At 40.2% G+C, this 13,991-nt stretch overlaps 1 protein-coding gene across 1 annotated transcript; it reads right to left on the reverse strand.

The window, feature by feature from the left end:
* Window positions 1-878: 878 nt before the first annotated feature.
* tulp4b (TUB like protein 4b) lies at window positions 879-13,100 on the reverse strand. The gene is made up of 17 exons (XM_067367932.1): window positions 12,849-13,100; window positions 11,461-11,589; window positions 9,049-9,210; window positions 8,737-8,917; window positions 8,680-8,694; window positions 8,288-8,407; window positions 7,830-7,996; window positions 7,013-7,237; window positions 6,698-6,932; window positions 5,745-5,889; window positions 5,362-5,503; window positions 5,029-5,122; window positions 4,780-4,923; window positions 4,449-4,666; window positions 4,304-4,400; window positions 1,176-3,580; window positions 879-995 (listed from the first exon to the last, which is right to left on the reverse strand). Exons 1-17 carry the CDS (start codon window positions 13,098-13,100, stop codon window positions 879-881), a joined length of 4,848 nt encoding a protein of 1,615 aa, XP_067224033.1.
* Between the last annotated feature and the right edge of the window lie 891 nt (window positions 13,101-13,991).

The following is a 13,991-nucleotide window of genomic DNA, read 5'->3' on the forward strand; positions in this document are numbered from 1 at the left end:
ATAATAGAATATATTTGAAACTAATTTTAAAAAATGTTCAAACTTTGATTTCTGTTACTTACTGTTAACATTTAAAAGCAAAGATTTGTTCAAAAAGGACATTACTGAGATTACTGCAAAAACACAGTGTGCAAATAATGCAATATAACTAAGACATTTTGTGAAGAACAAAGTTAAATAGATTTTTTTAAACCATAAAAAATGCATTCATTATGGCACAACTTGGAAAATATGATTATAACTGGAATATATTATCTCGGTTTTCACTTCATGGAAGTGAGTCATGTGATGAATATTCAAACAGTTTTTTTTCCTCTCTAGATTTCATTGAATTACTGACCACAAACAATAGTTAAAAATCCATCACTTTACAAGGATTATACATAGGAAATCTAAATTTGGCACATATAAATCTCAGGAATAAACAAAAAAGGAGGTGGGGATATCAAGGGAAAAAATAAAGCCCATAATCTAACGTCCATCTTAGATTTTAGTAATTACCTTTACATTTAAATCACACCATTAATGAAATACATGGAAAAAATCAATAAAATTTAATTCATGAATAAAATAATATTCCATCAATACATAACACAACTTTTTTTGTTCAGATGTGTACCACCTTTAAGGTGGAACCTTAAATCAGCTTGTACCTCTGTAAACAAAAAGGTACTTTGAAAGCACTAAATCTACTGTCAGACCACCTGTGTACGTCTCGTGTACGTTCTGCCTGAGAGTGACCAGATCTCTCGGCAACTAACCGGCACTGCACAGACATCATGGCAGCAGAGACTGTTACATTTCTCACAATCTGCAGTCAACAATAATTTCTTTTTCAGTCCATCTGTTCTCATGGACAAGATTGCTGGAGAGGTTTTCTATTTAAGTCTCTGAGTGACATTGGCCAAGGCCACAGCAAATGCCTGTACCGCAGAGAATGGATACTGAAAATCCAGGATGTATGCATTGCCATCGATTCTGCCAAACTGCATTACCTGTAACAGATAAATTAGATGCAGGGTAGATGTTTGTTACTCGAAAGGAAATATTATGTATGGAGCTTTTTTTTTTTTTTTAAATGTGAACTGTGTAATTTCTTTATCCCTAGTATCACGAAATATTCTAGTATCAAACTGGTTTCCCCTTCCATAAATAAATAAATAAAATTGCTTTACCTGGCGTCCATCAAGCTCAATCTGAAAGTTTTTGGCTGACTCTTGTGTCACCCGTCCTCCAAAGTCAAGCTGGTAAACCTGGGTGGCTTCGTTCCACAGTGGCTGCTTGTTGGCCATGACATAAACAAAGCCTTGGCTGCCAAGACTACGATCCTCTCTCTCATTAGCTTTGCGGCACTTGATTTCCTCAAGTTCGTTTGCCGTACGCAGATTGCGTTTGCTCTTCCATCCTTTCTTGCTGCTCTGGCTTTGGTTCATCAACTCATCACCACTAATAAAGAGCTCAGGCTCACTCTCTGAGCTGTCCTGGAACTCATTGGAGGTCCTACTCAGTTTCTTGGCCTTGTTCAATGGCTCTTTCTGTCCTTTAGGCTTCTTCTTTTCCCTGCTGCCAAGTCTCGGGCTGGAGATCAGGGAATTGAAGTCAGAGAGTGTGCGACTTTCTTTTTTAGATTTCCCTTCAGCGACTCCAGACATGTTGGCCTCTTCTGCCCTACTGTCAAGCCTCTTACGCCCCTTTTTGCTGAACCTCTCTGCTCCTTGTGGACTCTCATTGAGAGAGGACTGATCCTGAAAGCTATCCCCAGATTCTGCGACCACCTCAGAGGTGCTCTGATGATTCAGGTGTTCAACAGGTGGTGGAGGGGGAGGGAGAGGAGGTGGAGGAGGAGGTGGTGGGGGAGGGGGAGGTGGGGGAGGCGGAGAGAGAACCGGCTTCTCTAGGGCCTGATGGGTCTTACTAGGCAGTGTGGCAGAATGGTCTGGCATGGGAGGGCAAGTGCTATATGTGCTCCAAGGATGCAAGCTCATTGGATGCAGCTGAAGGTTGTTACAGGAGCTTGTCCCTGGGTACATAGGTGGCAGAGTGCAACAACCTAGATTGGTCAAATTAGCAGGATAACCTGGGGGTAGGACTAACGTTGGGTCTGGTTGGCTAAAATGGCTAGATGTTACAATGTCATTGGGGCCACATGGTTGTGCAGAACTCTGCAAAGGCTGTAGTTGAGGTCCACCATGACTTACCACTGGTGGGAAAGGTGAAAGGGATAACTGATAAGCTGAAGGGAGGGTCATAGAACTGGAACTAGGGGGAGGCTTTGTTGAAAGGACAAAAGGTAGCCGGGTCATATCTAAGTGCTGTGTTTGGCCAAGTATAAATGGTGGTGGCTTATGAGGTGGTCCTGGAGGTCCAGGCAACAAATTTTGCTCTTGAGGTATCCAGAGTTGTTCTGCTGCAGGAGAGTCCCATTGGTAAGGTGGAGGTCGTTTGACTGTTAAATTGACATCCCCTAGCGTTAAATGCCGTACTGACTTTTCAAGATGGCACTGCTGACTAAGTGTCTCGTCTTCCGTAAAGGCAGAGTTCACATACACAGTTCTGTCTCTACTGTTGTCAATGGGACTCAGGAGGTTATAGGAGGACTGGGAAGCTAATGGTGAAGCACTTTTGGAGTGCACAATTATAGTGCTGTGTTGGGCCCCTTTGCCAGGTGGGAAGTCTTGCCTCACCACAGTTCCTCCTGCAATTCCACTGCTGTTGGTGCCACCACCGGTGACACTTACACTAGTGCTGCTGCTATTACTGCTACACTGAGTGCAAGTATACAAAGCCGTGGGTATCCTTGGCTGATAGGAGAGCGTAAGAGAACCATTCATTTTGGATTTTGTAGGTAGAGTCCTCACTGTGTCTACCATCTGAGAAACCTTCAGGGTCAGTTCCCTTCGATCCCGACGCAAAGTGGCATGAATCAAACTGCTGTCAATCCTCTGTGTAGGATTTCTGATTGTGTTCATCTGGTTTGATGTGTCTGGATATGGTGGTGGGTCTCCGCTTGGTATAGAATATCTAGGCACTGACAGGCGACTCAGAGTTGCTGAGCTGTATGGCAGCTGGACTTTCTTGTTCTCAGATGAAGTTACTTTCAATGTGGCGGAGCTGCCCATTCCTTGAATCCCATAGGCATTTTGGTTCCTTAACAGGCGTCTCCTTGGGCGACACACCTCTTCGACATTTCCGCTGCTGTCAAACGTGGTGATTCTTTCATATCCTAATGGGGTTGGATACTGGAGCCCAATTGGATGAAGAGAGAATTCATCTTTAGTTAAACATGGATCTGTTGTCAGCGTAGTGCCATTCTCATTACTAACAAGAAGACCTGGAGGTGCCGTAGTGGGTGCGGCGGCTGCAGCAGATACCACTGTACCTGGGTAAGGTGGTGGAGGGTTTACCTTGCGCATCTGGATCTCAAGAGTGTCAGTTTCAATGAATGACTGTGGTCGTGAGGGAACCTTCAGAGGAAGCACTTGTTCTCCTCTGTCTGGTGGCTGGTCTGGATGAGGGATTTGAGGCATCAGCTGTAACTGATGGATGGACAGAGTAGCATATCCTGAAGGTGGAGGCTGGAGTGTCATTTGCATTTTGAGTTGCTGTTGCATTTGCTGATGCTGTCTTTGCATTTGTTGATGCTGCAGCTGTATTTGTTGATGTTGTTGTTGAAGCTGTTGCTGCTGCTGCCTCATCTCCTGAATTTGCTGTCGAATTTGTTGCTGCTGTTGTTGCATCTGTTGTTGCTGCTGCTGCATTTGCTCATGCTGCAGCTGCAACTGGTGCTGCTGCTGTTGGAATTGTTGTTGATGCTGTTGATGGATTTGTTGTTGATGTTGTTGATGAATTTGTTGTTGATGCTGCTGCACTTGCTGCTGAATTTGTTGCTGCTGCTGTTGCAGTTGCTGTTGTTGCATTTGCTGCTGATGCAGTTGCTGCTGATGTTGTTGCAACTGCTGTTGATGTTGCTGTTGTAGTTGTTGATGTTGCTGCTGCAGCTGTTGTTGATGCTGCTGTTGCAGTTGTTGTTGATGCTGCTGTTGAAGTTGTTGTTGATGCTGCTGTTGAAGTTGTTGTTGATGCTGCTGTTGAAGTTGTTGTTGATGCTGCTGCTGTGTTTGCAATTGCTGCTGATGCTGGATATGCTGCTGCTGCAGCGACTGTTGATGCAGTTGTTGTGACTGATGTTGCAATTTCAGATGATGCTGCTGTGGTTGTAATTGCTGTTGATGCTTTGATTGTTGATGGTCTTGTTGTTGCTGTTGTTGCTGACGTTGTTGGTGGGGTTGTTGTGGCAGATGATGTGGAGGAGGAGGAAGAGTTCCACTCAGGATGTTACTCATTTCCAGTCCACTGAATATCACCTGTCCAGGGTTAGAGTATCTGGTTGGCACAGTGTACTGTGCGGTCACAGTGTCCTGACTATGCTCTGACACTGTTGCATTAGCTGCTGCAGCTGTTGCAGCTGCGGCTGCAGCTGCTGCTGCTGCAGTAGCTGTGGGATTGGTGAGGACATCAAGCTGAATATTCTGATTGGCTAGGAGAGACTGGACAAGGCCTATGCTCTGTGTAGGTGACATGGCTTGCGCAGGGCTGTGAATTGGAGCAATGGGAATATTAACTGTGCAAGGAGGATTGTCGGCTGACACTCCAGAAGGTCCCATCACTAGAAATAAGCAAGAACATCTTGAGATTAATTTCTTAATATTTATTTACTTCTTTTATTAGTCAAGCTATACAGAGACAAAATGTACAAAAATCAGTTCCATTGATTCTTACCAGGTAAATCGTCTTCATCTTCACTGAACACATTGGGATTGAAGACTGGGAGACTCATGAAGTCCAAGGAAATTTTACGCACCTCAGGCAAATAGATGGTCATCTGACGAGGTTGCAGGTGCAGCAAACTAGTTTTATAAATAACTGTCACATCATGCATCATTAGTGAAAACATTTAAAAACCATTAGGATTATTCCTTAAAATAATTATTATTTAAAGCATAAATTTGCACACAAAACCTGACATACCTGCTCCTAAGTTAGCTGGCAAAAAGGAAGCTAGGCCCACAATCTTAAACTTTGTTCCCCAGATGTTAGAGGTGACCTGGGCTAAGTAATTATGCTGCAAAGCAAATTGAGTGATAGTTATAGAAAATATTTATTGTCATTTATCTTTAGCATAGCAGGAGATTAAAGAAAATGAGGTGTCTACTGAGGTCATGGTGCAGAATATGTTACAAATGTGTGGTAGTGTCTAGTAGACACAGGCAATAAATACAAACACTTTTCCTATCAAGTTTAGGCAAATAGATTAATATAAAATAATTGCCAAAATTAACTTGCAAATAAGATGTTAAGTACCTCACTAAAGCCATCAACTGAAAATTCCCTTCGAGTAAGACTTGGAGACCGAACTGGAGGCTTCTTTGGTAATCTAGGAGACCTAGACATTTCTTGAGATGTTTGGGCAAGTTTGGGAGACTTTCTTGATTCCATATTAATTCTAGGCAATAATAAAAAAACAAACAAACACAAGACAATTAAATGTAATCCTTTATTTATTATCAAGTCAAAAGCTGTTGATTTGTTTAGTAAATATTTTATTATTTTAATTATATTTTTATGAATGTACTGTATTGTGTTTTGTAAAGGCTGTGATGGAACAAACATTTCTGTTAAGTTTCAGGCACCTTGTAATATTTTGTGAATTTCATATTCAACAGTACCTTATATGTTTAGAGTACCTAGGAAGCTTAGGTGACCTGTTTCCTCTGGAAAGTTTTGGCGACTTTCGCCCAACCCACTCATCACTCAACTCAATATCGCTGGAGTCTGAGCAATTACAGCTGTCAGTCATATAGGAGATCATGCCATTTACACAGACCTCATCTGAAAGACAAATTAAAGATGTCTGAAATCAGCTATCAAGACAAAAAACAAACAAACAAATAAAACATTTACGCATTTTACTTAACAAGGATGTGGGTTTAAAGGTCACCTACTGATTTTTTTTTTTTTTTACTTTCCTTTAATGTGTTTGCGCATGTAAACAGTCTGAAAAGTTACAATGCATAAAGTCCACACCAAAGGAGTTAATCTCTCCAACAACAACAAAAAATTTTTGTGACTTTTGTGACTTATTTTTGTGACTAAGCTACATCACCATGTTACAGATGTGCATAATGCCCGCCTACTGACTGCTTTGGAAGGGTAATTTAAGTAATGGACATTTAAGTAATGTCCAGGAGACACTGTTTTTTCCCCTTTTTTTCCACTACGAGGGCAAAAAAACCCATTGTCTGGGCTTCGAATAGTGACACCATAGTTACCACAGATATGATACTGTTTACAACTGCTCATGACACCATGACACCTCAGGAGCTGAAACACGATTTTGGTAAGGGGAGTTACATTTCTGACACACTCTAAGCAGATGACCAATCACAACAGACTGGGCCAACTGACCAATCAAAGGAGACTGTGCTTTTTGAAAAGGTGACCTTTAAAAAGACAGGCATGAAAACAGAGTTTCAGGCAGAGGGTGAAAAGAGGTGCTGCAGCAATGTACAGTATGAGAAAAATATTTATTGAACTTTAAATCACAAAAATGTATTCCAGCAGACCCCAAAAATTATAAATAAGCATAATATGGGCACTTTAAAGTGTACATGATCAGCAATTGTGCATATAGAAGTACCTGCTTTACCATCCATTTTTGGGTCCATAATGACAAACTCTGGTCGCAGTTTGCTAATGCGACGGCCCTTTAGAATAGGCACCAGACCTCCCAGGTGTTCCAGATAGAGGGTGTAACAGGGACCTCCTGCCTCTGGGTTCTCCTCTGAACGTTTCATAGTGCAGTGCAGCCGCTCATTCCCTGACGTGGGATAGCTCACAAAGTCTCTAATGTTGTTCGGATCAGGGATGGGGGGCTTGCGAGATGAAAAAGATTATGCATTAATGCATATATTAGCGTAAATCAAACTTTGATGATCAATTGCTGCTTCCGTACCTTGATAGTTGGAATGAATGCAGTGGTAACGTAGGAACAGAGGAGTGAAGGCATGTTCAGTTTTCCCACATCTCGCTCCTCTTTAAGAGCACTGGCAATGCCCTGCTGACACAGAAGCTGCAGACTGGCCACACGGTGCTCCACACGCACTACATACAGGGCTGGTCCACACGCCAGAAACAGCCGGGAGTCCCTGTGACCCCAGCAAATAGTGGTAATGGGCCTCTACAAACAAAAGATATTTGGATTATATATAGTTTATTTATAATTTAATGTAGGATGTATTTATGTCAGTGGTTTTCATCTGGTGCGTCATAACTTAAAATGGGCCATATGTCCACATTAGAAAATAATTAATAATTATATCCAGCAAGGACACATTCCAACAAAAGTGACATTAAAGACATCAAATAAATGCTGTTCTTTTAAACTTTCTGTTCATCAAAAAATCCCGAAAAAATAAGAAGAACTACTATTAATAATTTAGCACCAATAATAATTGAGCACTAAATTAGCATATTAGAATGATTTCTAAAGGAAAAGATGTGACACTGAATGATGCTGAAAATTCAGCTTTTCATCACAGGAATAAATTACATTTGAAAATGTATTTAAATAGAAAACAGTTCCTTTAAAATTGTAAAAATATTTAACTATATTACTGTATTTTTGTTTAAATAAATAAAGCCTTGATGAGCATAAGACACTTCTTTCAAATACATTAAAAAAAAGAAGAATTATTCCAAACTTTGACCGGTAGTGTTTATATGCTCAGATTGATAAATTATGATTGGTCTGATGATTGGTCACAGCTCACTTGGGCTGGAGTTTCTAAAGTGTAAATATGTTCCCCCTGAACATTGTAAAACTTGACAAGGGCGTTCCTCATTAAGGAGGCACAGGCTGAGTCAGCAGGTAGGCCGTGTCTCTCCATCCCGGCCACTGCCAACAGGTCTCCCTGAGAGCACCACTGTACCTCCACATCTGAAAGACAAAAGTCTGTCCGGTCAGATAATACAGCATGTTATGTAGCTCTGTCAGGGATCATTCATGATGCACTATTGCATGGTTGAAAGGAGTTATTTTTACTGAATTACACTGTAGGAGTAACCAGAAGTTCCTCAACCAAGAAAAGTATCAATACTTTAACTTGCTTGGTTACAAAAATTCTTCCAAATATCTTCCTTTGTGTACAGCAGAACAAAGAAATATATATTCATTCAGAACAAAGAAATAAATATTCATTTATTTATTGCAAGAACAGCAGTGTTTTACCTTTCAGTCCTGAGCGTATAATGTTAGGTGAAAGGTCATCATAGTTGTTCATCAAACTAATGTCTCCTGATATGAAGCTGACCGTTAGCAGTGGTTTGAGATTTTGCACTTGAAGGGAAACATAGTTTTTACAGTTAATGACATTTAAAAAGACAAATACATATCACTGCCTTGAAATCATCCTTAAAAATGCATAACATTTTCTATACCTTTAAAAGTCATTTAGAAAATAGTCTATGTATTGGTGTTTGGAAAAACCCAGGAAGGCTTTACTTTTTTTTCATTAATGGATGACGTATGCAATATACTTGTATTCAACCTTTAATGTAATCTCAAAGAGTTTGTATTCTCAAAGAACCCTGTTCAGTGAAAAATGGTTCTTAATACCATGGAAGAAGCTTTACCATCTTAGAACCATGAAAGGAGCTTTATTTAAGAGTATGATGTACCTTGAGCTGGAGTAGAGTCATCAGAGTCTGTATCGCTCTCAGTGCTGTCCTCCACCAGGAAGTTCGGGCAGTTCCAGGACATGCTGACTATGCCATCTGACTCATGCAGCAGAACATGGGCAAGCATACGACCGTGGCAGTCCATAACTATGACTTGTCCGTCTGCTGTTCCAAAAAGCACCTAGGGAGATTAAATGAATGCAAACACCAAATTAGGGAAATCGGGCATCAGTCCAAGGGAATTGGTCCAAGTCATTTGTTGACAACAAACACCGTTTCCTTCAATTTGATGATGCCAAACTAAAGAGTTACCTGCTGGTCATCAGGGGTCCAGATTCCACAGGTGATCTGGCTCTCCAAATTGATCTCAGATGACCAGTGTCTCTGACCACTGACTGATCCCACCAGGACAAAACCATCCCTGTAGGCGATCAAGGCCTGTGTACCATCATGTGACCAGGTGAAGTCACTCACCTAGACAACAAACCACTAGTTCATTAAGCAGTTCATATTTGAATAATAGCTGCTTTATTATTTTTATTTTTATTCTATTGCAAAATAATTAGCATTTTTAATTAGCAGGAGTGCACACAGCATATTGACAGAAAAACACAGAATTGTTGACATTTTTGCAGATTTATTAAAAAAGAAAAACTGAAATATCACATGGTCCTAAGTATTCAGACCCTTTGTATTTAGTAGAAGCACCCTTTTGATCTAATACAGCCATGAGTCTTTTTGGGAAAGATGCAACAAGTTTTTCACACCTGGATTTGGGGATCCTCTGCCATTTCTCCTTGCAGATCCTCTCCAGTTCTGTCAGGTTGGATGGTAAACGTTGGTGGACAGCCATTTTTAGGTCTCTCCAGAGATGCTCAGTTGGGTTTAAGTCAGGGCTCTGGCTGGGCCATTCAAGAACAGTCACAGAGTTGTTGTGAAGCCACTCCTTCGTTGTTTTAGCTGTGTGCTTAGGGTCATTGTCTTGTTGGAAGGTAAACCTTCGGCCCAGTCTGAGGTCCTGAGCACTCAGAAGAGCAGAAGGTTTTCGTCTAGGATATCCCTGTACTTGGCCGCATTCATCTTTCCCTCGATTGCAACCAGTCGTCCTGTCCCTGCAGCTGAAAAACACCCCCACAGCATGATGCTGCCACCACCATGCTTCACTGTTAGGACTGTATTGGACAGGTGATGAGCAGTGCCTGGTTTTCTCCACACATACCGCTTAGAATTAAGGCCAAAAAGTTCTATCTTGGTCTCATCAGACCAGAGAATCTTATTTCTCACCATCTTGGAGTCCTTCAGGTGTTTTTTAGCAAACTCCATGCGGGCTTTCGTGTGTCTTGCACTGAGGAGAGGCTTCCGTCGGGCCACTCTGCCATAAAGCCCCGACTGGTGGAGGGCTGCAGTGATGGTTGACGTTCTACAACTTTCTCCCATCTCCTGACTGCATCTCTGGAGCTCAGCCACAGTGATCTTTGGGTTCTTCTTTACCTCTCTCACCAAGGCCCTTCTCCCCAGATAGTTCAGTTTGGCCGGACAGCCAGCTCTAGGAAGGGTTCTGGTCGTCCAAAATATCTTCCATATAAGGATTATGGAGGCCACTGTGCTCTTAGGAACCTTAAGTGCAGCAGAAATTTTTTGTAACCTTGGCCAGATCTGTGCCTTGCCACAAGTCTGTCTCTGAGCTCTTCAGGCAGTTCCTTTGACCTCATGATACTCATTTGCTCTGACATGCACTGTGAGCTGTAAGGTCTTATATAGACAGGTGTGTGGCTTTCCTAATCAAGTCCAATCAGTATAATCAAACACAGCTGGACTCAAATGAAGGTGTAGAACCATCTCAAGGATGATCAGAAGAAATGGAAATGGACAGCACCTGAGTTAAATATATGAGTGTCACAGCAAAGGGTCTGAATACTTAGGACCATGTGATATTTCAGTTTTTCTTTTTTAATAAATCTGCAAAAATGTCAACAATTCTGTGTTTTTCTGTCAATATGGGGTGCTGTGTGTACATTAATGAGGAAAAAAATGTACTTAAATGATTTTAGCAAATGGCTGCAATATAACAAAGATTGAAAAATTTAAGGGGGTCTGAATACTTTCCGTACCCACTGTATGTTTATTTCTAATGTTATTGTTATCGGTCCGATAAGACAATTTGGCCGATATACTAAAGCTGATAGATCACTTCAAAAAGGAAAATACAGTGTAATGTACTGGACAAGTCTGTCATATAGACTACATATTATTATAATGAGAACATTATAATTGTGTGCTTGGGACATGACTTTTAATGGTGAGACTTTTGTTTTTGTAATCAGGCTCTTAAAAAATTATATAAATATTTTGATTTAGATTTTTCAGCCAATATATCGGTTATCGGCTTTAAAGTGTAAAGAAATATCGGTTATCGTATCAGCCAAAAAATTCATATCAGTGCATCACTAGTAGATTTTTTTTTGTTTTTCTAACAATATGTAATTATGGACATCTGTACTCCAATGATGAATGACATGAGAAAATGGCATGAAAAAAAATGGCATTATTATACCATATTTTATTTACATTGTCTTACTTAGTTGGCCTTTTTGTGTGCGTATAAGCATTTTAATGCATTTTTAATCAAAACGTATTAGTACGTTCATCACTCTTGACATATCATAAAAAATATAATTGCACTCTGCATACAGATGAAAATAAGCAGTAAATATATTAACATACCTGAGCACCTCTGTCATTCACCAGCTCTACAGACCATCTTCCTTCATACTGGATCCACACAAATATCCCTCCCTCCATGTCACACGTTGCAAGCTTCTGAAACGGTTCATTCCACCTAACAAGGACAACCTGTAAAATAACTTTATTTATGAGGGTACATCATTTTAAACAGATTTATCAAAACATACACTGTAAATTATTGTAATTTTAAAGGTAAAAGACTGTAAAAATGCTACCCACTCATTGGTTAAAGGTGCTAAAGAGTGCATGCGTAAGAACAACCCCCCTCCTTCACAGCTCATTTCGAGGGAACGCCTCCCAAAACTCGTGCAAGAGTATTGGAACACGAGTGTTTACCACCGGCATTCGCTGTGTCGTGTTAGTGGATTCATTATGTCGGACTCACCGCAGGTAACTCATAATCTGCAGTTGTTACTCCTGTCTCCTGACAAAAACATTGCATGCGGCGCCTGTGGAGTGTGGAAAGTTACTGGAGCGCGCACGTCTCACAAGGAACGTCATAGCAGTGATTGACAAGCCAGAGGGCCAATCGTTTACGTCATGATCGCGTAAACGATTGGCTGACGTTTTTAAGGCCCTACCTCGTGCACAGATGATGTATATTAATATTATTCCTTTCAGTGCACCTAATAAATAGTCTTTTATCAGTTAGTAAAGTAATATTGTCAATAGCAGTTTCAAGTAATAATGCAAAAATGTATAAAACAAAACATCCTTTTTAGCACCTTTAACAGGTTACCTTACTCTATGCAGTGAAACGCTGTAATAGATCTAATGGGTTTTTTTCAGTGAATTACTGTAAAATTTACAGTTTTTGGAAGGGAAAAAGAACAAGTCATCATATAATATACAGTAAAAAAGAAATCAGAATTATCTTTGTGACAGCACACATTGATGGTTTTTCTTGTTAGATGTTTTCTTTTTAGTTTTTTCTTATTATTAGGGTTTTATGCTATATCTTATGCTGTTAAATTAATATTTATTGCATTATTTTAGTGTTACCATGACAGTGTTTTATGAATGTGTGCATGGTATTTACCTCAGCTTGTGGAAAAGCTATTTGTGATGAACTTTGACTCATCATTTAGCCTTTAAGGTGGTTGTCAATATACTATAGAGATTAATGAAATATATTTTTTATGGTTAAAAAAACGTTTGTTAAAACTTAAAGTTTAGAATTTAAAATGCTGCTACCATATTTTTTAAATAGTTCTGGCAACCGTAACAATAAATTTTACAGATTTCTTTTTCTTTCTTTTCTTAGGAAGTGAACTTAGTGCAGATTTAAAGCTCGCAATGCAAATATTTCAACTAAAAGACAGGAGTTAATGGCTAAACAAAAATCTAAATGCGAGGCGAACTCCCACCTCACTGTTATGACCCCGTAAATTGAAGTTGATTCTTTGTGGGGTATTTCTGTCCCTTCTGCAGTGACTAGACGTGAACGTCACACCCACAACACCCCTGGCATTCCCAGTGGCAAGCCAGCCCTCCTCATAGTAGCGCCTCCTGCACACCGGCTTCTCCTTCTCACTCTTGGGAACTCGCCCTTTCCATGAGAGGCAGAGGATGTTGGAGTCACTGCAGAGGACCGGACCATGTTCCACCGCAGCCAACATCCCTACAGACTGACCAGGCTACAGGTGTAGAGGAAGAGGGAGTTAATATTTACATTATTTATAAAACTGTGATGTCATTTTTAATGGTCACTAATACTAAACTACATTCCAAAATGTGCATATTCATTCTGTAGATGGGTTGTTAGGCAAGGCAAGATTATTGAATTATATATTAAGTGTTTATTTTAAATGCTGTGACTGCCTGGTCAACATTGAAAATAGGCCTTTAGGTTTTTGTAGATTACTTAAAGGGTCATTTCACCCAAAAATTTCTGTTATTAATTAATCACCCTCATTTCATTCCACACCCATAAGAAAACCCTTCTTTCATCTTTGGAACACAAATTAAGGTATTTTGGATGAAATCCGAGGGTTTCTGAACCACACATAGCAACATCATTGCACCTTTTGAGGTCCAGAAAGGTAGTAAAGACATCATTAAAATAGTCAACGTGACTACAGTGGTTCATCCTTAATATTATGAAGTGACAGGAATACTTTTTGTGAGCAAAAACAAAACAAAAATAATGACTTTATTCAACAATTTCTTCTCTACCGTGTCAGATTTGTACGCAGTTCAGCGCTTCCGTGTTTACATCCAAACGCCGGCTCAGTATTGGCCGGCTCCTGCATCAACATCACACGCATGCGTCGTACTGCTCACGTGAACAGGCATTGGCCAATGCTGAGTCGCAATACGAAAATTGTGTAGGACAGTGACAGGGGAAAGACGAATTTGTTGAATCCAATTCATTATTTTTGTTTTGTTTTTGCTCACAAAAAGTATTCTCGTCGCTTCATAACATTAATGTTGAACCACCGTAGTAACGTTGACTATTTTAACAATGTTTTTGCTACTTTAATTTGGTAATTTTGTTGCTTTCTATTGAG

The sequence above is a fragment of the Chanodichthys erythropterus genome, chromosome 18 (assembly GCF_024489055.1).
Source record: "Chanodichthys erythropterus isolate Z2021 chromosome 18, ASM2448905v1, whole genome shotgun sequence".
NCBI lineage: Eukaryota > Metazoa > Chordata > Actinopteri > Cypriniformes > Xenocyprididae > Chanodichthys > Chanodichthys erythropterus.

Bases quoted from the DNA above. Each gene is read 5' to 3' on its own strand.
- tulp4b (XM_067367932.1), bottom strand. From the start codon at position 13,100: ATGTTGGCTGCGGTGGAACATGGTCCGGTCCTCTGCAGTGACTCCAAC. The intron at 7,997-8,287 runs GTAAAACACTGC...TTTGTCTTTCAG, and splicing joins TATACGCTCAGGACTGAAAG to ATGTGGAGGTACAGTGGTGC. The intron at 4,924-5,028 runs GTATGTCAGGTT...ATGATGTGACAG, and splicing joins GCCAGCTAACTTAGGAGCAG to TTATTTATAAAACTAGTTTG.